Source organism: Cetorhinus maximus, chromosome 38, assembly GCF_964194155.1.
Source record: "Cetorhinus maximus chromosome 38, sCetMax3.hap1.1, whole genome shotgun sequence".
Classification (NCBI taxonomy): domain Eukaryota; kingdom Metazoa; phylum Chordata; class Chondrichthyes; order Lamniformes; family Cetorhinidae; genus Cetorhinus; species Cetorhinus maximus.
The window spans coordinates 1,384,279-1,407,305 of NC_135916.1; the positions used below are offsets into that span (position 1 = coordinate 1,384,279).

Consider the following 23,027-nt stretch of genomic DNA (forward strand, 5'->3'; position numbering starts at 1 on the left):
GAAGCTCTGATTTTGCTGCATGGTTTGCACTGCGAAGATGCATTTACGCACATTGTGGAAGATAGTTCAAATATAAAAACTTAGAGGTAAACATTGTTTACATAAAGGGTGCGCAATCCGCCCACCCACATCGCCTCCCCCACCCATAAAACACTAGAAACAAGAGCCAAGCCATTCTCTCTATAACATTAATAGAGCTATAAACCGATACGGCTGATCAGTTTTATATGTGAGACACAAAATTTCGCCCATCATTAGGTGCATCATGAAGGGAAGATGTGTTTGGTGGTGGCATCATGCTGGAGTTGGCGGAAATGGCGGGGGAATGATGCCTCCGGCCAGCAATCGATCAGGGGATGAAAGAATTTAATCTGCGTTCAAAAGCAGGAAGTCGGAGCTGTTACCGAAATGGGGCTCGCAAACATTGAGACCTTGTGATATTTGTCGCCTTGATATTTATTTGAACTGCCTTCAAACTAGGTTTCTTTTAATTTCAGTTACTCGTCCCTCTGAAATTGGCGGGCATTTTGAAATTGATGAACTGTCAGTTTCTGCTCCACCAATCAGGGCCCAGAAATCCATACAGCCCGCTGCTCTTTTCAAATTTCTCGGCGGGATTGCGCTGCATCCAATCAGGACAGGAGGGAGGTGACGGACATGTCTTAAATAGACAGACACAGAGCGGCTTGATCATTCTCAGAGTCTGTGTTCCACAGCGTTTGTTATCATGGCCAGGACCAAGCAGACAGCGCGCAAGTCGACCGGAGGGAAAGCTCCCCGCAAGCAGCTGGCTACCAAAGCTGCCCGCAAGAGCGCTCCAGCCACGGGCGGCGTCAAGAAGCCCCATCGCTACAGGCCCGGCACTGTGGCTCTGCGGGAGATCCGCCGCTACCAGAAATCCACCGAGCTGCTGATCCGCAAACTGCCCTTCCAGCGCCTGGTGCGAGAGATCGCTCAGGACTTCAAGACCGACCTGCGCTTCCAGAGCTCGGCAGTCATGGCCCTGCAGGAGGCCAGCGAGGCTTACCTGGTGGGGCTCTTTGAGGACACCAACCTGTGCGCCATCCACGCCAAGCGAGTCACCATCATGCCCAAGGACATCCAGCTGGCCCGCCGCATCCGCGGGGAGCGCGCCTAGACTCACCCTACCCGACTCTAGACTTACCCCGAGAACCACAAAGGCTCTTTTAAGAGCCACCAAGTCGGTCAGAGAAAGAGCTGCGATCTCTTAACCACCAGCACTTTAGCCTCTTTGGCCTACAAATTATTTTCCTCACTTTGTCACCGGGTAACTGTCCTTTGCTTCCTTTACTCGGTGTTTGGGATGAATTGAGATCATTTAAAAGGCAAATATTTTAATAATAAGGGAAGTTTTTCGCGAATTCTTGAGACTGGATTTAAATAGTTGCAGCACATACTACTGATGTCTGTAACATGTAACAGTGCTAGCAGGATGCGTCTCACTCTAACCCACCCTTTCACAGATATCATCAGGAATGTTGTCATTACGAAGCGATAGGGATGTTCACACATGTACTAAAACCCGGATTCAGCTCCAAATGCACCAAAGAGCCACTAAGTCGGTCAGAGAAAGAGCTGCGATCTCTTGTTAAACAATCTAGCTCCTAAAACCCTCGGGCCTACAATTTATTTAAGTCCTTTAGTTAATCCGGTCTCTCCCTCTGCTGCATTTGGGGATATGGGGTGATTCCATTTATAGTTGTTTAGCAATTCACGTCATTGAATTAGAGATGGGATGAGTTAATTATTCAATGAACGTTTCCCTGAACATTGTCAATTGGTCATATATAGATGCAGCACAGACTCCTGATTTCTGGAAAAAGGCAACAGCACCAGCGTCTCGTTGTAACCAGCACTTTCACAGATCGCATTAGAAATATGTCATTCCGAATCGATAGGGATGTTATCGCGCATACGGATAGACAACAGGTCGCCCTTTTCACTGATCAAGTGAGTGGCTCTGAAAAGAGCCTTTGGGTTCTCAGTTTAAAGAATGGTCGCTTCACTTGGTCTTGGTGGCTGCAGAGGCGCCGCTTTTCTTGGGCAGCAGCACGGCCTGAATATTAGGCAGCACCCCGCCCTGAGCGATGGTCACCCCTCCCAGCAGCTTGTTGAGCTCCTCGTCGTTTCGGACGGCCAGCTGCAGGTGCCTGGGGATGATGCGGGTCTTCTTGTTGTCCCGGGCCGCGTTGCCGGCCAGCTCGAGGATTTCAGCCGTCAGATACTCCAGCACGGCGGCCAGATAGACCGGGGCTCCGGCACCCACACGCTCAGCGTAGTTCCCCTTCCTCAGCAGCCTGTGAACGCGGCCCACCGGGAACTGCAGTCCGGCCCGGGAGGAGCGAGACCTGGCCTTGGACCGAACTTTCCCACCGGTCTTTCCTCTTCCAGACATGGCAACAATCTCACAAGCACTTTCACAGAGAATGCTGATATCCGCCTTCTTTCAGTTCTCTTATACCCTCAGGAGGAATGGTGGTGCGCTCAGAGCTGATTGGTCAATTATATTATAGCTCATAATATTCTTCATGTTACCAATCAGATTTCTGCCTGATTCACCGATGCGGGCAAGCAACGTATGAAGTCGGAAGTTAAGGGCGCCAAATCATCAGTTAAACAAACGATTATATATTTCAAATTTGAAATGACCGCCAAAAAATTAATCCAAGGAAATATCGCACAGAAATCGTTTTAGCTAAACAAAGGAAAATTCCTTTACAAATCGTCCTAATGCTTAACATTAAAGCAGTTCTGTTACAGAATGTTAGAAGCTTTCTTGCTCTCTTTTCCTCGATAACAGTTTACCCGAAACTGTAGGTTTCTGGTTTTGCCTGTGGACAAGAGGACAATAAAGGCGCCAATATTCCAGAATCCAAACTTTTGTTTTATACAATTTCGTGAGTGTGAAGAGCGGATTGCACATTTTTTGGTGCAAATTTGCCGGTATTGAAACTGAGGCTTCCTACACCGCCAGGACTTATACGGAATGAATTGATCAAATCAACTCTTATAATGCTGGGGAGGGATAGCATCATTGAGGGGTCAAAGATAGACTCTGTTTGATTACATTTATGCAACAAGGCAGGGTCTATTCTGAAGCAGCAAGCATACGTTGTATTCACAGTTTTGGTCCCGTCGCTTGAGGAAGGATGTAACTCTTTCGAGTACAATCACAGTTCTTGGTTTCCGGGAGTGGGACATGAACCCACAACCCTCTGATTCAAAGGCGAGGGTGCTATTAACTGAGCCACAGCTGACACCTTGAGGAAGGCTGTAGTTGCACTGGAGGCGGTTCGGAGGATGTTCACTAGATTGATTCCAGAGATGCGAGGCTAGTCTAATGATGAGAGATTGAGCAGTTTAGGCCTATAGTCGCCCGAGTTTGGAAGGATGATAGGAGATCTAATTGAGGTATATAAGATGCTAAATGGGATAGACAAAGTCGACATGGAGCGAATGTTTTCCCTCGTGGGGCATTCTAGAACGAAAGGCCATAGTTTTTGGCTAAGGGGTGGTAGATTACAATCAGAGATTAGGAGGAATTCCTGTTTTCAAAGGGCCATGAACCTGTGGAATTCACTACCTCAGAGTGCAATGGATGCCGGGGCGCTGAATAAATTTAAGGGTGAGGTGGACAGATTTTTTAATTAGTAACGGGTTGAAAGGTTATGGGGAGAGGGCTGGAAATTGTCGTTGAGGCCAAAATGAGATCAGCCATGATCGTAATGAATGGCAGAGCAGGATCGAGGGGTTTAATTGCCTACTCCTGTTCCTTGTTCTTATGTTTTTTATGTATTCCAGACAAAAAATAACAATTCTCTGCAGGCTATGTGATTCTGGGGTTAAGCCTACCCATCATTATCTGGTATTTAAATGTAGCTTTCATTCACTGACACTCTTTGGTCAATAATATTGTGTTTTTCTCACTAAATTGAAAACACCGAAATATGTTTCTGTTTTTGTTTTTATCTCTGCAACATTCAGTTTTAAGTCAGTGTGGATTTTACCTGGTGCATGAAAATCCCTGGACATTATTTTATATTTCAGTCGACATATGTTGCTGCTAATATCAGAGTATGTTTCTATTGTCATTTTATTCCCCACGTTATCTGTTAAATCATTCTATGGGTGCATGGAATACTTGTTTCTTCATGATATATAAATGTGAACTTTAATCTGTAATGGCTATTATTCCAAACAAAATTAGGGAAAAACAATGAATGACAGACCGATTGTCTATTATGTCATAACAGGACACTTAGACAATATCAACGAAATTGGACAAAGACTGCATGCAGTTGTGAAAGGAAATCATCTTGGACAATCCTATTGGAACTTTTTTGGAGAGGTAACTAGCAAAATAGACAAGGGAGAATCAAATGATATGGTGTATTTGGATTTTCAGAAAGCTGTTGATAAAGGCCCACAAAAGAGGTTTGTGTACTACATTGAAGTGCATTGGATGGGGGTAATATATGGGCATGGATTGAGAAAAGATTAGCAAACAGGAAACAGAGAGCAGGAATAAGTCAGTCTTTTTGAGAATGGCAGGAGGTGACAAGTGATGTAGAAAAGATATCAGTGCCTGGGCCCCAGTATTCAAAATATTCCACAATTATTTTGATGAAGGAACCAAAGGTAATATTTCGAAGATTGCTGATGACACAAAGCTAGGAGGGAATGTGAGAGATGAGGAGGAAATTAAGAGTGTTCATGGAGATTGAGAGAAGATGAGAGAGTGGACAGAAACAGGGCAGACGCTGTATAACGTGGATAGATGTGAATTTACCCACGTTGGCAGGTAAAAAACAATGGCAGAGTTTATTTAAGTAGTGATAGGTTGGGTAATTTTGATATATGAGGGTACCTCCGTGCAGCAAATGATGACCAGGCTGATTCTTGGGCTGGCAGGGTTGTTGCATGAGGAGAGATTGAAAAGTTTTGGTCTGTATTCACTCAAATTTTGTAGAATGAAAGGGAGATGTAGTTGAAATACTGACAGGGCTGTACAGACCTGGTGCAGGGATGATGTTTCCTCTGAGTGGGAAGTCTAGAACAAGTGTTCATAATCTCTGGATAGGGGGTAGGCCATTTAGGACTGTGATGAGCAGAAACATCTTCACTCGGAGGGTGGTGAACATGTGATCAAGCTGCATTCATTTTGTTACCTCGAGTATCTTGTATTATATGTGAATGAATATATTTTCCCCTCTGTGTATCAATGAGTATCTGTGATATTTGCATGAGTTGGATTAACTCTATATCTAATATATTACGCTATCCACAAAAGTGGGATTTCATTTGAATGTCTCAACATCTGGAATTAGATGTGAAGTTCAAGTTGTTATTCATATAGTCAATCAGTTTCTGTGATTCTGAATGTGACTGTGACTCAGTACTTGTCAGGTTCTGGTAAGTGATTGCTAGTGTTAGCCTGCCGACTTGATTAATGCATTGAAGAAATAGTTTTCACAAACATGCAAGGGATAAAAGTTAGGTAAAGACAAAACCTACACATGTACAATAATGGATTCATATACACAGAGCACAAATTTGAGATACACAATCAGTACAATAATTGAGATTTATGGAATTAATTCCAACACAGCTGACGGTCAGGAGGTAGACAATTAAATTTGATGTAAATAAATTCCAAAACTACATTCTGTATCAGAGAAAGACAAATGGGAAATTAGCCCTGCACACTCCCACACAAACACTCAAACACCCGGATAATCATGCACTAACACACACAGACACACACGCAAAGCATGTGTGGCTGTTTTCTCAGAGACATTGCCCTGACTGTCACTCAGGCTGTTTCGCCCCGCCTCTCACTCTCTCTCTATCTCTCTCTCCCTTTCTCAGTCAGGTCGGGGCGGGCTGTATAAAAGCGGAACGTGAAGCAGCTCCCAACTCATTCAGCAGCGATTTGACTGAAGAAGCATCATGTCTGGCAGAGGGAAAGGAGGCAAAGGACTGGGGAAAGGCGGAGCAAAGCGGCACCGCAAAGTGCTTCGTGATAACATCCAGGGCATCACCAAACCAGCCATCCGCCGCCTGGCTCGCCGTGGCGGTGTCAAGCGCATTTCGGGCCTGATCTACGAGGAGACCCGCGGGGTGCTGAAGGTTTTCCTGGAGAATGTGATCAGGGATGCTGTCACCTACACCGAGCATGCCAAGCGGAAGACGGTCACCGCCATGGATGTGGTGTACGCTCTGAAACGCCAGGGCCGAACTCTCTATGGATTCGGCGGCTGAACAAATCGACCCGACTCTATAACAAAACCCAAAGGCTCTTCTAAGAGCCGCCCACAACCTCACATTGAGAGCATTGACCTCAGAGCGGGAGAGGGAAAGCGAGATGTAGTTTTATATAAACACAGCGTTTCCATCTGCTCATTCTCCATTCACAAAACTATCGTGAGTCACACAAGGTTTCATGGTTTAATTTTGTTCGGTTTTCGGGAATTCACTTCCTTTCTACCTCTCGAAGCTCAACTCCAAGCTTAGCTGACAGCTCCCAAACTAACACCCAGTCCACAAGATAAAGGCCATCATTTATTATACTTTGAACAGGAGGAGCTATTTTGAGACACAACATTCTCGCTTCTTCGCACTATTTTCACCCTGTCTTTTTTTCATTACAAACTGAATCAAACAGATATGACATACATAACATGAGTTCCTGAGTCTCATTCACAAAGACTTTGGCGGAGTTGCAGTCTGAAGGCTGCACCTTAGTTCACACAAAACCAATGAATGAAACCTGTCTTTGATAAATGCAAAGTTTCATGTTTAAATGTGCATCAGAGCCGGGAAACAGTAATGGTTTAATTTCTTGCAGAAAATCGCCGTTAAAGTGAACACAGTTCCGAACGATTAAAAGATAGGCCTCCCTTATTGTACTATATCATATTTAATTGCAAGTCCCACACTCGCTTTTAAAGTCAGGAATCCATTCGTGTTTAAACTCAGACCTTTTTGCAGTCCTAACAGCCGGCGGAAATTCACGTTTACCGAGTGCTGCGGTTAAGCAATATCGGCCTGGATGTACAAGTGTGATATTATTTTAAAATAATAAAATTATATTATAATATTGTATCCAGATTGCAGGTTATTAATTCACTCCAGTTTGAAGTGGTTCCGAATGAGTATTTATCTTGTTGCACGACTCGTGTTCGGTCTGCAGATGGAGCCAGGTCACAATAACTTGCACCTTATCGATTATGAACTCATCGCCCTCCATACTGATCGGAACAAGCTGTTATATTCTGCACTTGCTGTTTTCTGCAATGGAATAGTGACTTTAGCTCTGAACCTCTCCGTCACTGCAATTCATTTATGCATTTTATTCTATAGCTGTCAGGGCCTGGAAGTGACTGTGAGGTGGACTTTGCTTCTGCTGCCATCAGTTTTTGACAAGCTGCAAAAATGTCAGCTTCATTCCATGTGTATCAGTCTCTGGTGCTACACACGAAAGGTGTTACCCTTCAGCATCTGTCAGTTTGTGGTACTGTGTATGACTGCAGGATTAATACTCTAAATGTCATTTTTGTCAACCTTTCGTTGAAGAATTCATTTCGATTCACAATTTTCCTTTTAGGATTGTGAAATTGTGTATTTCATTATGTCCTGTCGCTATCCGTGTACTGGGATCGAGTTAATTTTGCACTAAGCAGTACTCTTGTATTATAGGTGGATTTAATTGTAGCTCTGTGTATCGCCAAGTATCTCTTATGGATTAAGAGATTAATTCTATGCCCTGGTGCAATCAGTGAGAGTGAATTCCATCTGAATCTGTCAATATCTGGAAATAAATGTGTGGTTCAAAGAGATACTGATTGATTCAACAACTTTGAGTGAGAGTTGTTTTGTGTTCGTCAATCTGTGGCATGTTATGTGACTGTGGGTTTCCTCTGTGTCTTTTTGACTGTTTTTCCTTTTTTTGTCGTGTGTCTGTGTGCTTGTTTGTGTTTGTGCGTGTGTGTTTGTGTGTGTGTGTGTGTGTGTGTGTGTTTGTGTGTGCGCGTGTTTGTGTGTGTGTGCCTCGACCTCTGCATTTAATTTTCTGCTACTCTGTTTGTGATTGGATTAATGCTTTGTTGGTCCTGGGTGTGCCTGTGTTTAAGTTTTTGTTTGCGTGTGTTTGTGTATGTATGCACAAAATCTTGTGCGCATGAGTGTTTATGTATGTGTGTGAGTTTGCTTTGCATGTGTGTCTGTGTGTGTTAGTGCATGAGTCTGCGAATGTGTGAGTGTTTTTGTGGGAGTGTGCAGGGCTCATTTCCCATTTGTCTTCGTCCGGTACAGGATGTAGTTTTGGAATTAATTTACATGAAATTTCAGTGTCAACCCTGTGACCGTCAGCTGTGGTGGAATTAATTCCCTCTATCTCAGTTATTGTACTGATTGTGTATCTCAAATTTGTGCTCTGTGTAGATGACTCCATTATTGTATATCTGTAGGTTTCTTCTGTACTTAATATGTATCCCATGCATGTGTGTGAAAACTATTTCTTCAATGCGTTAATCTATTACTGTTTCCCGGCTCTGTTGCAGATTTAGACATGAAACTTTGCATTTATCAAAGACAGGTTTTATTCATTTGTTTTGTTTGAACTAAGGTATAGCATTCAGGCTGCAACTTGGCAAAAGTCTTTGTGAATGATAATGAGACGCTTGAACTCACATGCTGTGTACCTCATATCTGATTGGTTCAGTTTGTAACGAACTTACGTTATGAATCATAGTGAACATATTGACCTGCAACGTGTTGTTTATCCTTGCTGTATTAATTAAAATTACTCTTTCTTCTTATTTCAGATATAGCATGAGATCGTTAGAGGGGAATTTAACGTCTTCCACTGTGGGAACCCAGGGTACATTCTTAGTTTTAATTTTGTACATTTCATTTAGTTGCTCTACCTGTAGCTAAAACTGCACTCTCCTGAAATAAATGAGCTGCCTTTTAACCTGATAATGTTTGTGATTTTGGACTGGGATTGATGGACCTACCATTCTGCCGTGCTCAGTGGATGTGAATTGGGGAGAAATATTCTGTCTCCCCTGTTGTATTTGACTGTTGCATTGAACACGTCTATCTGAAACTTGAGATCAATGTGAATCTGATTCCTGCTCTCAGTGATGGTGGAACTGCTGTTCTGTCTGTGCTCTTTGAACAATAATGTGCCTATGGCCATTCGAAGCAGAGGGCTGCATGATTATTTTAGCTGGGGAATCAGTAACTTGGCGCTGGTGCACAAGGGGAGATGGTGGCCCAATGTTATATCATTATCAGATTGCAGGCGAGTGTGTGTCTGTGTGTATATATTTACCTGCCGGTCTTTACTATGGGAGAAATTTATTTATTCTGCACTGGTTATATTACGCTATGTGAATGTGGGAACACACTGGATCTTTCACTTTTTAACTATGGGATTTATTCATTTCCTGCCTGTGAATTGGGGTTTTAAAATGCACCTAGTTATTCGCTGCTGTGTGAATGTGTGTTTTAATTTATAAATGTTTGTAATTGATTCTGGGCTTTACTCTGTATCTTTTACTGTCTGTAATGCACATGTGGCTATTTCTCAGCACCTGCCTGTGACTGAATTGTGAGTATGTTTCTTACTTTCACTGTTTCTGACATGTAATGCATATTTTACTCATTGCCTTTCCGTCACTGGTATGTGGATTTGCAGATTTTATTCTGTATCTGTAATTCTGTGATATGTCAGTGTGATTTATTATCCTGTTGTTTGTGTCAGGGTCAGAAATGTGAGCATGGAGAAGTTATGCAGAAACTCTTAGGTTATATTAAATGAATGAGAATTTAATCATTTGCTGTCAATCCCTGGTATGAGAAGTTGCGGTTCCCTCTATGCCCATCATATTCTTGTGTGTGAGTATTGACTTTTCTCTAGGTCTGTATGCACCTTGTAGGTCATTGTTGATTTTGCTGTGAACATGTCAGTCTGTATTACATGAGTGTAATGTTCACATTGCAGCTTTCAATATAGTTTGTGGGCATGGACCTCCCCCCACCCTAACAGCCCCCACACCACCCCCGACTGTATCTCTTAGTCTTTGGTACGGGCTGTTATGTTTTAATTAGCAACTTACACATTTTGATGCATTTTCACGTGTAATTTTACTGTAGTTATCAACATCTGATCTCTCTGTTCCCAATCTCTTCTTATTTTCAAAAGTCGGTTATGGAAAAATTGATTTTATTCTGCACCTCTCCATCTCTGGTATGTGTCTGTGGTTTTATAATGTTGGTGTCTGCCCCTGTTACGAGAATCCAGCTTTCTTCTGTATCTGTCAGTCCCCCCTATGAGAGTGGTGTTATGTTATTGACTGTACTTGTCAATATCGGCTTTATGAGTGCGGCAGCGCCCCGAAGCCGAATTTCACATTGGGAACACATCAATGATCCTCCGGATTTATCTCTTTTAATCGTTAGCAGCGGCCTCCTTCTGTGCAGGGATTAGTTCCCTGATTTGCATGGACAGGATGGTCAATAAACATCCAGTGCAACAGGCAGTTATCAAACTATGGTCAACTGCTTGTAAGGCAGGTATGTTAATCCCTGTCAGACCATCAGACTCTATCCTACGCTACACCATCTGCATGTAGGAACACATCACACTGCAAAGTTTTGAATTTGATATTGTCATTTCCCCGTTACATCATCCAATTTCAAGTGCTTCTGCTGCGTACGTATGTTGTTGCAGGGCTCATCTTCTGTCAGGAGGTGGCAGCAGTGCACTATAACTTGGATCTGGCCCTTTCTGATCAAACATCTAGAAAACAATAGCCCTGATGCTGCTCCTGAACCTGGCCAAGCTCACCTGGTTAAAAAGACTACGACAGCGGCCAAATACTTCCGCTCCATACAGATCGACACAAGGTGTTTTGTTCTGCACTTGATGGTTTTTGCAATGCAATATTCACCCTAACTACATCTCGGTCACTGGGATTCACTGATGTGTTTTATGCCATACCTGTTGTTTTCAAGCAAGGGACAGAGATATTGCTCTGTAATTGACGGTCTTTGAGTCTCATTTCACTGCAGGTGTTGACTGTTGCTGTGTGAGTGCACTTTTTGTTCAATACTTGTCAGGTTTTTTCACATTAGAGACAGTGTCTTTTTCGTTACCTACCAGTTTTTTGATATTGAGTGTTAGTTCTATACAGCTGTGTGCTTATTCAGGTACGTGAATTAGATTCCCCACCAACAGCTCCCCACCCACCCCCAAACCCCGCCCCACCTGTATCTATAGGTCTCCGGCGTGTGTAAAAATGACTTTGCCACGATCTCTGTCAGTTCCTGGTAAATGTGTGCCCGTGTTAGACTGCCCCTGTGAATTTCTGGTGTGTGAGCATTGATTTTATTACGTAGCAGTTCGTTGCTTGGAAGTGATTGGCGCTTTTCTTTTCTCTCCCCCTCTATTCGTCAGTGTGTAGCATGAGAATGTGAGTTTTTATTCTGCATCTGTCAATAACTGACATGTGAGTGTGGGTCTCTCTTGACATTTGTCAATGTTTGGAATGTGTGTGGTGTGTGAATGTGAATATTACATTGGGTTTTTCAGTGTCAAATCGGTCATCGTGTGTTTGAGTCTAACTCTCAGTTTCTGACATTTAAATGTGAACATACCTTAAAATTATCAGTTCTTTAGTATGTCAACTACATTCTGTACCTAATAATATATTTTAAGCCAATCTAAGATTTACTCATTCTCTCAGTAATGTTATGTGGTTATGTAATCTCTGTTATGACTGAATGGACTTTTCTCTCTATCTGTCAATTTTCAATGTATGAAAGTGCCAGTTGATCAGTCCACATCAGTTTCGGTCATCGATGTATTGCTTCATTCTGTACCTATCCAATTTTGCATGAAAGTTTTTTTATTAACCACTTCTCACATGATTGTCTTCGATTTAACCTGTATCTGTGAGTCTCTGGTATGTAATTGTGGGTTTAATTTGTACCTGATGCTTTCAAGTTTGTGTGTGCGGTATTCATTCCAACAGCAGAATAGATATGGAAGTAATTCCATGGGATACCACAGGGATCAGTGTTTAGGCCTCAACTATCCACAATCTATAACAATAATTTGCATGAGGAAACCAGAAGTATTGTTTCCAAGTTTGCTGACGACATGAAACTTGGTGGGAATGTGAGTGGTGGGGAGGGTGTCAAGTGGATTCAAGGCCATTTAGACAAGTTGATTGAGTGGGCAAATATATGGCAGATGCTTTAAAACATCGATTATGAACATAAGAACTGAAGAAATAGGAACAGGAGTGGGCCAATTGGCCCCTGGAGCCTGCCTCATCATTCAATAAGATCATGGCTGATTTCTTTGTGTTTCAATCCCCACATTATCATCTACCCCCATAACCTTTGATTCCCTTGCCTATTAAAAATCTATCTAACTCTGCCTTAAAAGTTCTCAATGACCCTGCCTCCACTACCTTCTGAGGCAGAGATTTCCAAAGTCACACAGCCCTCTGAGAGAGAAAAAAATATCCTCACCCATGTCCAAAAAAGGGCGATATCTAATTTAGAAACAGTGCCCCCTATTACTGGAAACATCCTCTTGGTATCCACAATTTCAAGGCCATTCAGGATCTTGTATACATCAATCAATCACCCCTCACTCTTCTAAGACCCAGTGGAAACAAGCACAGTCTGTCCAACCTTTTCTTATAAGACATCCCACTCATTCTAGGTAACTATCTAGTAAAGCTTCTCTGAACCACCTCCAATTAGTGTGAAGTTATCCACATCAGTTGAAAAGACAGCATGGGAGAGTATTATTTACATGGTGATAGACTGGGAAAGGTTGAAGTAAAAAGGGAGCTGGGTACCCATGCACACCAATCACTGAGAGCAAGCATGCAGGTGCAGGTAGCACTTAAGAAGGCAAATTAAATGTTGGCCTTCATCTTGACATGGTTGATTGCAGGAGCAATGATGTCTAACTGCAGCTATACAGGGCCTTAGCAAGACCACTCCTGGAGTATTGTGTGCAGCTTTGGTCTCCTTGCCTAAGGAAGGATATATTTATCATAAGAGGAGTGCGGCGAAGATTCACCAGAGTGATTCCGGAGATGGCAGGATTGTCCTCTGAGGAGAGTTTGGGTCGAGTAGGCCTGTTTTCACTGGAGTTTAAAAGGATGAGAGGGGGTCTCAATGAAAGGTGTAACATTCTGACAGGGCTGGACAGATTGGGTGCAGGGATGATGATTCCTCTGGCTGGGGCTCTAGAACAAGGGGTCACAATCTCAGGATACGGGGTAGATGGTTTAGAACTGAGATGAGGAGAAACTTCTTCAATCAGAGGGTGGTAAACCTGTGCAATTCTCTATGATAGAAGAGTGTGAAAGCCAAGTCACTGAATATATTTAAGAGCAAAATAGATAGATTTCAAGACTCCAAAGGGACAAGGCTATGATAACAGTGTGGTTGGATGTTGTTGAGATATAGGGCAGCCATGATTAAATTGAATGGCAGAGCTGGCTCAACAGGGCAAATGACCTACTCCTGCCCCTATTTTCTCTCTTTCCATGCCTGATATGTGATAATGGATTTCAGCTGTACCAGTTAGTTCATGTTTGGGTTGTGTGTAATTTGTTCTGTATTCATATCTCTGACTTGCAAGTGGTATATTTTGCTCTGTTCCTGATCATTTCTGATGAGCTGAACGGTGGTTCTGTTTAGAACCTGTTGATTTCTCCTATGTGAATGTGGGATTTCCTTTGTCCTTGTCAGTTTATGGCATGAAGGTTTAAATCTGCAGCTAATGCAAATTCCAAATACTGTGGATATTGGAAATCTCAAGAAGAAAAATTAAAAATGCTGGAAATACTGAGCAGCTCTGGCAAGATTTGTGGAGACAGAAACAAAATTGCCATTTGTTTAAAAACTCCGACCTGATGAAGCGACATTGATCTGAAATGTTCAGTCTTGTTTTTTTCTCCACAGATGCTCCCAAACTCGTTGATTATTCCCCACATTTTCTTTGTTTGTCCCCGAATATGTTATTTCCAGCAAGTTCATCTGGCAGTTTCTAATGGTTAATTTTGTCTTTCATATTGACAGGTTGCAATAATTAAATGGAGATTTTGCTCTGTAACTTTCACTTGTTTCTTTTTGTGTATCTGTGTTTTCTGTACCTGCCAGTTTCGAGTATGTGAGGATTTATTTGTACTGCAAATTTTATATTGTGCCAAGTGGATGTGTATCCGTTAGGTTCTCTGAACTTACTGTGTTTTTAATGCTTTACCTGTCTGTGAATTAGGATTCTGCACTGTTCCCTGTTATTTGCTCGTGCGACTGTATTGTTCCCAACATACGTGTAATTGCTGCTGGCCTTTACTATGCATATGTCAGTCTCTGTAATGTGAGTGTAGCTATTACTCTGCACTTGTTTGTGCCTGATTTGTGAGTATATGTTTGAGTATTTTTGCCTGAAACTTAAATGGAATGCGTGTTTTACTATTAACTCTCATTTGCTGAGATGTGTGTATGTGGGTGGATCTAATCCTGTACCTGTACCTCTGTGATATATCAGCGTGACTGTATATCCCCCCCTATCATTTCAGGGTCACATATGTGAAAATGATTCTGTGTCCCTTAGTTTATTGTAAATGAGTGAGGATTTAATCATTTAATGTGTGTCCTCTGTATGAGAATGTTTTTTGAATTGCATTTTCACTAATATCTCTCATTATCCAGTATAATTTATGCAATTTAGTTTCATGCCAGTCAGTTTCTAGTATTTGAGTGTGATTTCACTCGATATCTTTCTGTCTCTTGCATGCATGCCTTGGTGAAACTTATTTTCAACCTGTCACTGTCTGGTATGTTTTATACTTATATGTCAGCCATTTTTCAGTGAATGTGACTTTTATTTTGTGTGTTTTTAGTGCTTTTACTTTTATATATGTTTGTAAATTAGGTAACTGGAACAGAATCTTAACCTGCAGTCAATCAGTTGTGTGTCACTATCTTGTTACATTTGACTAAGTGTCTAAAGTTTACTGCACCTTCAGTAGAGAAAATAACTGAGCAAACTATTGGGATTAAAGGGTGACAAGTCCCCAGGACCTGATGGGCTAAATCCCAGGGTCTTAACGGAAGTGGCAGCATAGATAGTGAATGCATTGGCTATAATATTACAAAATTCCCTGGATTCTGGAAAGGTTCCAGTGGTTTGGAAAGATGCTTATATAACGCCCTTATTCAAAAAGGGGGGGAGGGAGAAAGTAGTAAACTATAGACCAGTTAGTATAACGTCTGACATTGGGAAATTGTTGGAATCCATTATTGAGGAAGAAGTAATGGGGCATTTGGAAAGTCAAAATGCATCCATCAGAGTCAGCATGGTTTTATGAAGAGTAAATCGTGTTTGTCTAATTTGATAGATTTCTTTCAAGATGTGAGAAGCAAAGTGGGTAATGGGGATCCTGTAGATGTTGGATATCTGGACTTCCAGAAGGCCTTTGATAAGGTGCTGCACAAAAGATTAATACGCAAGGTAAGATTACACAAGGTTAGGGGTAATGTATTAGTTTGGATAGAGGATTGGCTAACCAACAGAAAGCAGAGATTCGGGAAAAATGTGTATTTTTCTGGATGGCAATCTGTAACTAGTGGGGTTCCACAGGGTTTGGTCAATGATCCCCATTTATTTACAATCTATATTAATGATTTGGATTCAGGGATAGAAGGTCCGATAGCTAAATTTGCAGATGACACCAAAATAGGTGGGAAAGTAAGTTGCAATGAAGAAATAAGAAATTTACAAATGGATATGGACAGGTTAGCTGAATGGGCAGATGGAGTTTAACGTGGATAAGTGTGAGTTTATCCATTTCGGTTGGAAGAATAAAAAGGTGACTTATTATTTAAATTGAGAGAAACTGCAGAATGCTTCAGTACAGAGGGATCTGGATGACCTCACGCATGAATCGCTAAAAGCTAATATGCAGGTACAGCAAGTAATTAGGAAGGCAAATGGATTTTTGGCATTTATTGCTAAAGGAAACGAGTATAAAAATAGACAAGTATTGTTGCAACTGTCCAAGGCATTGGTGAGACCGCACCTGGAGTACTGTGCACAGTTTTGGTCCCCATACTTGAGGAAGGATGTAGTTGCATTGGAGGCAGTTCAGAGGAGGTTCATTAGATTGATTCCAGAGATGTGGGGCTTGTCTTATGAGGAGAGATTGAGTAGTTTAGGCCTATACTCGCTCGAGTTTAGAAGGATGAGAGGAGATCTAATTGAGGTATATAAGATTCTAAAGGGAATCGACAAAATAGACGAGGAGTGGATGATTCCCCTTGAGGGGCACTCTAGAACGAGAGGCCATAGTTTTAGGCTAATGGGTGGTAGGTTTAAATCAATGATGTGGAGGAATTACTTTTCTCAAAGGGTCATGAATCTGTGGAATTCACTACCTCAGAGTGCAATAGATGCCGGGACGCTGATAAAATTAAAGGAGGAGATAGACAGATTTTTATTTAGTAACGGGTTGAAAGGTTCTGGGGAAAGGGCAGCAAATTGGCGTTGAGGCCAAAATGAGATCAGCCATGATGGTAATGAATGGTGGGGTAGGCTCCAGGGGCTGAATTGCCAACTCCTGCTCCTAGTTCTTATGTTCTTGTGTGCTACCAATGCATATGATCCTGCTAATTTTCAGCTGTGTATGTTTAAAGTACTACCGCAATATCTGCTTCTTAACTATCAGGACAGCATTGAATTACTTAGATGCTGTCAAAGTTCCATGTATATACTCATAGATGCTTCTTGTGTGTTTGTGTGTATGTGTGTTTGTGTCTGTAGGTGTAAATGTTTGTGAATATCTGCGTGACTGTGTGTGTCGGAGAGAACGTGCATATTTGTTACTGTGTGCATGTATTTATGCATGTATGTGTTTGTGCTTCTGTGTGTGTGAGGGCCTGTGTGTAAGTTTGTGCGCATGTGTGTGATTTTTTTTGTGTGTGTGTGTTTGTGTATGTGTGCAACAGATGGTGTGCGCATTTGTGTTTATGTATGTTTGTCTGTGTGTGTTAGTGCATGAGCCTGCGAGTGTGTGAGTGTTTGTGTGGGAGTGTGCAGGGCTCATTTCCCATTTGTCTTTCTCCGGGACAGAATGCAGTTTTGGAATTAAATTTAATGAAATTTAAGTGTACAAGCTGTGACCGTCAGTAATGGTGTAATTAATTCCCTATATCTCAGTTATTGTACAGTTTGTGTATCTCAAGTTCATGCTCTGTGTATATGACTCACTTATTGTACATGTGATGGTTTCTTCTGTGCATAATATGTATCCCATGCATGTGTGTGAAAACTATTTCTTCAATGCGTTAATCTATTACTGTTTCCTGGCCCTGTTGCAGATTAAAACATGAAACTTTGCATTTACCAAAGAGAGGTTTTCTTCTTTTATTTACTGTGAACTAAGGTATAGCATTCAGGCTGCAACTCAGCAAAGTCTTTGTGAATGATAATGAGATGCTTGTACTTACATGTTGTGTATGTCATATCTGATTCATTCCATGTGTAGTGATCTTAAGTTATGAATCATAGTGAGGATATTAAACCGGCATGTGTTGTGTATCCATGCCATATTAATTAAAATTACACTTTCTCTTTATTTTAGATATAGTATGAGATCTTTGGACGGGGATTCAATGTGTTCCTCTGTGAAACCCAGGTACATTCTTCAGATTAATTTTGTACATTTCAGTCAGTTGCACTATCTGTAGCTAAGACTGCACTCTTCTGAAATGAATGAGCTGCCTTTCAATCTGATAGTGTTTGTGATTTTGGACTGAGATTGATGGACCTGCCATTCTGCGGTGCTCAGTGAGTGTGAATTGGGGAGAAATATTGTTCTGTTGTGCTCTTTGAACAATAACGTGCCTATATCCATTCGAAGCACGGGGCTGCATGATTATTTTAGATGGGGAATCAGTACCTTGGGGCTGGTGCACTACGGGAGATGTTGGCGCAATGTTATATCATTATGAGATTGCAGGTGAGTGTGTGTCTGTGCATGTGTGTGTGTGAGTACATTTACCTTCTGGTCTTTACTGTGAGAGAGATTTATTTCTCCTGCACTATTTATATTACATTATGTGAATGTGGGATCGCACTGTACCTTTCACTTTTTAACATCTTAATTTGGGGTTTATTCATTCCCTGTCTGTGCATGGGGATTTCAAAATGCACCTAGTTATTTGCTGCTTTGTCATTGTGTGTTTTATAGTATAAATGTTAGTAATTGATTCTGGGCTTTACTCTGGATCATTGACTCTCTGTAATGCATTTGTGGCTATTACTCAGCACCTGCCTGTGCCTGATTTGTGAGTATGCATCTTACTTTCACTGTTTCTGACATGTAATGCATATTTTTACTCATTGCCTCTCAGTTACAGGTGTGTGGATTTGCAGATTTTATTCTATATCTGTAATTCTGTGATATGGCAGTGTGATTTATTTTCCTGTTGTTTGTGTCAGGATTAGAATTGTGAGCGTGGAAACATTTTGCTGAAACTCAGGTGATTTTAAATGAGTGAGAATTTAATCATTTGCTGTCAATCCCTGGTATGAGAAGGTATGGTTTAATCTATGCATATTGTATTATTGTATGTGAGTATTGTCTTTTCCCAGGGTCTGCATGCACCTTGTAGATCATTGTCGATTTTGCTGTGAACATGTCAGCCTGTATTACTTGAGTGTGATGTTCACATTGCACCTTTCAATTTAGTGTGTGACCAACAACCTCCCCCAACACTAACATCCGCTGCACCACACCCAGCTGTATCTCTTGGTCTTTGGTGCGGGCTTTTAAGTTTTACTCGGCAGCTTACGGATTTTGATGCATTTTCAGGAGTGATTTTACTGTAGCTATCAACATTTGATTTCTCGGTACCTATTCTCTACCTATTTTGAAAAGTCTGTCATGGAAAAATTGACTATATTCAACACCTCTCTTTCTCTGGTATCTGTCTGTGGTTTTACAATGCAAGTGTCTGCCCCTGTTATGGAAATCTAGCTTTATTCTGTATCTGTCAGTCCCTCCTATGAGAGTGGTGTTATGTTATTCACTGTAATTGTCAATATCTGTTTTGTGAGTTAAGGTTTAAACTTTCTTGTTTGTAGAGATCTGTCAATATAACTATTCTGAAAACACTGTTCTGGCATGTGATGTGTATGCGTGTCTGTATTAATGAATAAGTACTTTATCATTACCAGGAGGAGGTGATGGCGTAGTTGTATTGTCATTGGACTAGTAATCTGGAGACCCAGGGTAATGCTCTGGGTTCGAACCCTGACACTGCAGATGGTGGAACTTAAAATCAATAAAAATATGAATTGAATTAATGATCACCATGAAACCATTGTTGATTGAGGTAAAAACCCTTCTGGTTAACTAATATCCTCTAGAGAATGAAGTTTGTCGTCCATGTACATGTGACTCTACACCCACACGTAAATGACCTAGCTAGCCACTCAGTTGAAACAAGCAGCTACAAAGAGATCATTGACAATGGCAATCTCAGCCCTGTCAACCCTGAGGGACAAGGGCAGCAGATCGATGAAAACACCAAAACCTGGAAGTTCTCCTCCAGGTGCCTCACCATTCTGACATGGAAATATGTTGTCATTGCTGGGTCAAAAACTAGGAACTCCCTTGCTCTCAGCACTGTGGGTGTATCAACACCACAGGGACTGCAGTGGCTCAAGAAAGCAGCTCACAAACCACCTTCTCAAGGGCAACTAAATGATGGCACAGCCAGCGAAGCAAACAACTCAAGAATGAATAAAATAAAAGTATGATTCTGTGTGAGATATTTGGTGTTGAATCTATTGTGCTGCTTCATGAATGCTGGGTACATTCAAGGATTAATTCAGTGAATTTCAATCAGCTTTATTACCTGATATTTAAATTGTAGCCAATGTTCCACTCTTGTGACATGCATGCAGTGAGCTTCAATCTGATATTGGTTGTGAGTTTGGACTGAAATTGGTGGACCTGCCATTCAGAGGTTCTAAGTAGGAGTGTATTGAGATTATTCCAACCATCTCGCCACCTCCGCCCCCCTCTGAGTGTTTGACTATTGGATTGAGCATATGTATCTGGTATGACTTCAACTTGACTCTGACTATTTCTGTTCGTGGTGATGGTGGAAATGATGTTCTGTCTGTATCTGTGCACTCTGTGAATAATATCATACCTGCTGTCAGTTAGAATGAGATGGCTGCACTTTTATTTTGGTTGGGAAATCAACAGCTTGAAAACGATCCCTTCATATATTTGCCTAGAGGAAGAAACATATCTCTTGTAAGTCAAGATCAGCTGAGGTTTTGAAAGAAAATAGATCAACGTAACCTGTCAACTGATAATCAATTTTTATAATGCTCGACAAATCATCAAGAACAATTATAAAGTACAGTCCCTGATTCCACTTCAGCAATCTGCTTCGTTACTTTTCAAACAATTGAGAAACATTCAGAAACAATCCTGGCCTGTCCTCCTCCAAGGATGTCACTACCCGCGGGGACAGAGACATTGATGCAGGTCAGTTTTCAATCTCCAGCTCCCACTGTAAGAGCCGTCAACTGAAACTAACAGCCGCTGCGACAATGTTTCTTTAACATTTATCACTTGAAATGCTGGTGCCTGCGATGGGTGATATTTAATTGATTCTTCCCCATCCTCACGGTGCGCCTGTTTCCATTGTTCACTGTCCAAATCCCGACAAGTTGCATGAATCAGCAGCTATACTTGGAATATGCATTACAGGATTGAGGGGAGGATATCCCAATAGTTTTCAATTGCAGCTTGCTCAAGTTCTGTCTCCCTCAGCAGGGCCACACACAGCCCCAGAAAGGCCTCTCCCCGTCCACCCGCTCACTCCAAGTTCCGGAACACGTTCCCGCTCCGCTCCGCCTCTTACAAACAGCCCCCGGTTCCCCCTGAACTTACCCCGAGTCAATGATGATTTCTGTGTCCACACTGACAAACCGGGGCCCTGCTGGAATCAGAACGCTGTTTACTCGCTTACCCGGGCCCTAAGATTTCCATTTCTATCTGTTTGAAACAAAGGTCTCCCGCTCACTGAGTGAAAAACTTCAAGGGCGGAGTCTGGGATAAGGGACGCGCATGCGCTCTTCTAGCCATGTCTGAGGAGCTGAATGAAAACAGGAATGCGCATGCGTTTTTCTGAATTAAACGTCACCGAACAAACGTCATTTGCTCCTCCCCTCAGAAAATGCTCTCCAGCTTGAGCATCACAATGGGTCTGTGTGGAACGGGCAGAGTTTCAGGCAGGTGGACGATTCCTGTATGAAGCTCAAACTGATATCGTTCCCTGCAGCATCTTTGCTGTTCATTCACCGGTTTAGCAAATCAATCCGCCCAGTGAATCTATGTCACAAAAAAAACATAAAATGCTGGAAAAACTCAGCAGATCTGACTACATCTGTGCAGAGGAAGAATGTCTCTCCCCGCTCCACCCCCTTGAGGTTTTCCTGCATTTTTTGGTTTTGTTTCCTCCTCCTCTTTTACCCTGTCCGCTGTTTAGCCTGAAGATTCTATAGACCGGAATGTTGTGCTGCCAATCCTGCCTTTCCCTCAACCAATGATGGCTTCTATATCACAATTCCTCGTGGCAATCCTCACCCTTAACTTATCCGTTTTACCTTCAATACGCCTGGCACTAAAGTTGAGGCCATCCAACCTTGCCTTACTTCATTGAAGATTATTGCAGCTGTACTTCCTCTGTCTTGATTGTTTTACTGGATTATGATGTGTCCCTATTCTTCTAACATTCTGTGTCCCCACCACCTCCCGAATTATTTAAACCCCTCCCAGTAGCACTAGCCTATCTGTGTGTGTGCCTCTCTCTCTCTCTGCCTCTCTATCCCAATCTCTATCTCTCTTTCACTCACTATTGCTCCCTCTCGTCCTTTCTCTCTTGCTCCCTTTCGCCCCCCACCCCGATCTCTCTACTTCTGGTGCTGTGAATGTTACTGAAGCTGTGATCCGTCCTCCATTGATATGCGTGACACCGTTAGTGTTCATCCTCTCTCAGAAATTCAGCTCTGACATTTCATTTGATTATCTCTAATAAAAAATCGAAGTATGTTTTGAAAATCTCTGTTACTGCCAGGAATGTAACAATCCGCGAATGCGCGTTAACATATAACTGGACCGCTCTGGTTGTTGAGGTAGGGGTACATTGCAAACTGTGAAATTGTGACCTGTCAGTTCAGGTGGAGCAACATAAACAGGGAGTTCTGGAGGGACCGGGAACAGATAATTTATATTGTCCCCTGGAATAAACATCTTGATGTGGGCTATTCAGATAATAGCCTGAAATCACATATGATTGGTTCCTCCACGGAATCTGCGAATCAGACAGTCTGCGGCTCCCATGTCTCAGAGTGTTAGATGTTTTTTCTGAATTTACAATATGCAGCAAATTAATAGAAAGACAAGCAAAGTTCGAAAAGAGGGGCAATTCTCTCCTGAGACCCTTACATTTGATACTAGTTTCAGCCTGTGAAGGTGCAGATGTGAACATTGTGTAAGGGAGCGTTGGAAGTGGGCGGGCGAGTCAGAGGAACGAAACTGTGTTTGTGTGTCCGTTCTGATCATGAGGTTTCCGAGTGCCGCTTGCGTAAAATAAAAATATTTCCCATTCAAAAATTCCCCCTGTTCCCCAGCTTAACCCCGAAGTGAGATTTCAAGATCATTTCTGTGTTGTTTTCTAGATTTCAGTCCAAAACAAGAGGACATGTCAGCGATAGAGTGAAGGAGCCGCAGTAAATCAGGTTTAAATCGAAACTGGAGCCTTCAATTCGCGTGACATCTTTTCGACAGCAAACATTACAATGTTAGAGATAAGAAGGATTTAGTCTGGGACACTGGAGAGCCGGAATTTCCATGGAATTGGGGAGTTTGTGAGGAGAGAAA

General features: G+C 42.0%; 3 protein-coding genes and 1 long non-coding RNA gene across 4 annotated transcripts; 2 read left to right on the plus strand and 2 right to left on the minus strand.

Annotated features, from left to right (window-relative positions):
* The first annotated feature begins 727 nt into the window (after nucleotides 1-727).
* On the plus strand, nucleotides 728-1,138 carry LOC144672450 (histone H3). The gene has a single exon (XM_078534293.1). It carries the CDS (start codon nucleotides 728-730, stop codon nucleotides 1,136-1,138), a length of 411 nt encoding a protein of 136 aa, XP_078390419.1.
* Nucleotides 1,139-2,023: 885 nt separating this feature from the next.
* LOC144672459 (histone H2AX-like) lies at nucleotides 2,024-2,455 on the minus strand. The gene has a single exon (XM_078534302.1). The coding sequence runs from the start codon at nucleotides 2,414-2,416 to the stop codon at nucleotides 2,024-2,026; it is 393 nt and encodes a 130-aa protein (XP_078390428.1). The 5' UTR covers nucleotides 2,417-2,455.
* Nucleotides 2,456-5,970: 3,515 nt separating this feature from the next.
* On the plus strand, nucleotides 5,971-6,282 carry LOC144672381 (histone H4). The gene has a single exon (XM_078534226.1). The coding sequence runs from the start codon at nucleotides 5,971-5,973 to the stop codon at nucleotides 6,280-6,282; it is 312 nt and encodes a 103-aa protein (XP_078390352.1).
* Nucleotides 6,283-20,554: 14,272 nt separating this feature from the next.
* LOC144672529 (uncharacterized) lies at nucleotides 20,555-21,071 on the minus strand. The gene is made up of 2 exons (XR_013574114.1): nucleotides 21,036-21,071; nucleotides 20,555-20,668 (listed from the first exon to the last, which is right to left on the minus strand). It is a non-coding gene; the product is annotated as an uncharacterized LOC144672529 (long non-coding RNA).
* Between the last annotated feature and the right edge of the window lie 1,956 nt (nucleotides 21,072-23,027).

Bases quoted from the DNA above. Each gene is read 5' to 3' on its own strand.
- LOC144672450 (XM_078534293.1), top strand. From the start codon at position 728: ATGGCCAGGACCAAGCAGACAGCGCGCAAGTCGACCGGAGGGAAAGCT.
- LOC144672459 (XM_078534302.1), bottom strand. From the start codon at position 2,416: ATGTCTGGAAGAGGAAAGACCGGTGGGAAAGTTCGGTCCAAGGCCAGG.
- LOC144672381 (XM_078534226.1), top strand. From the start codon at position 5,971: ATGTCTGGCAGAGGGAAAGGAGGCAAAGGACTGGGGAAAGGCGGAGCA.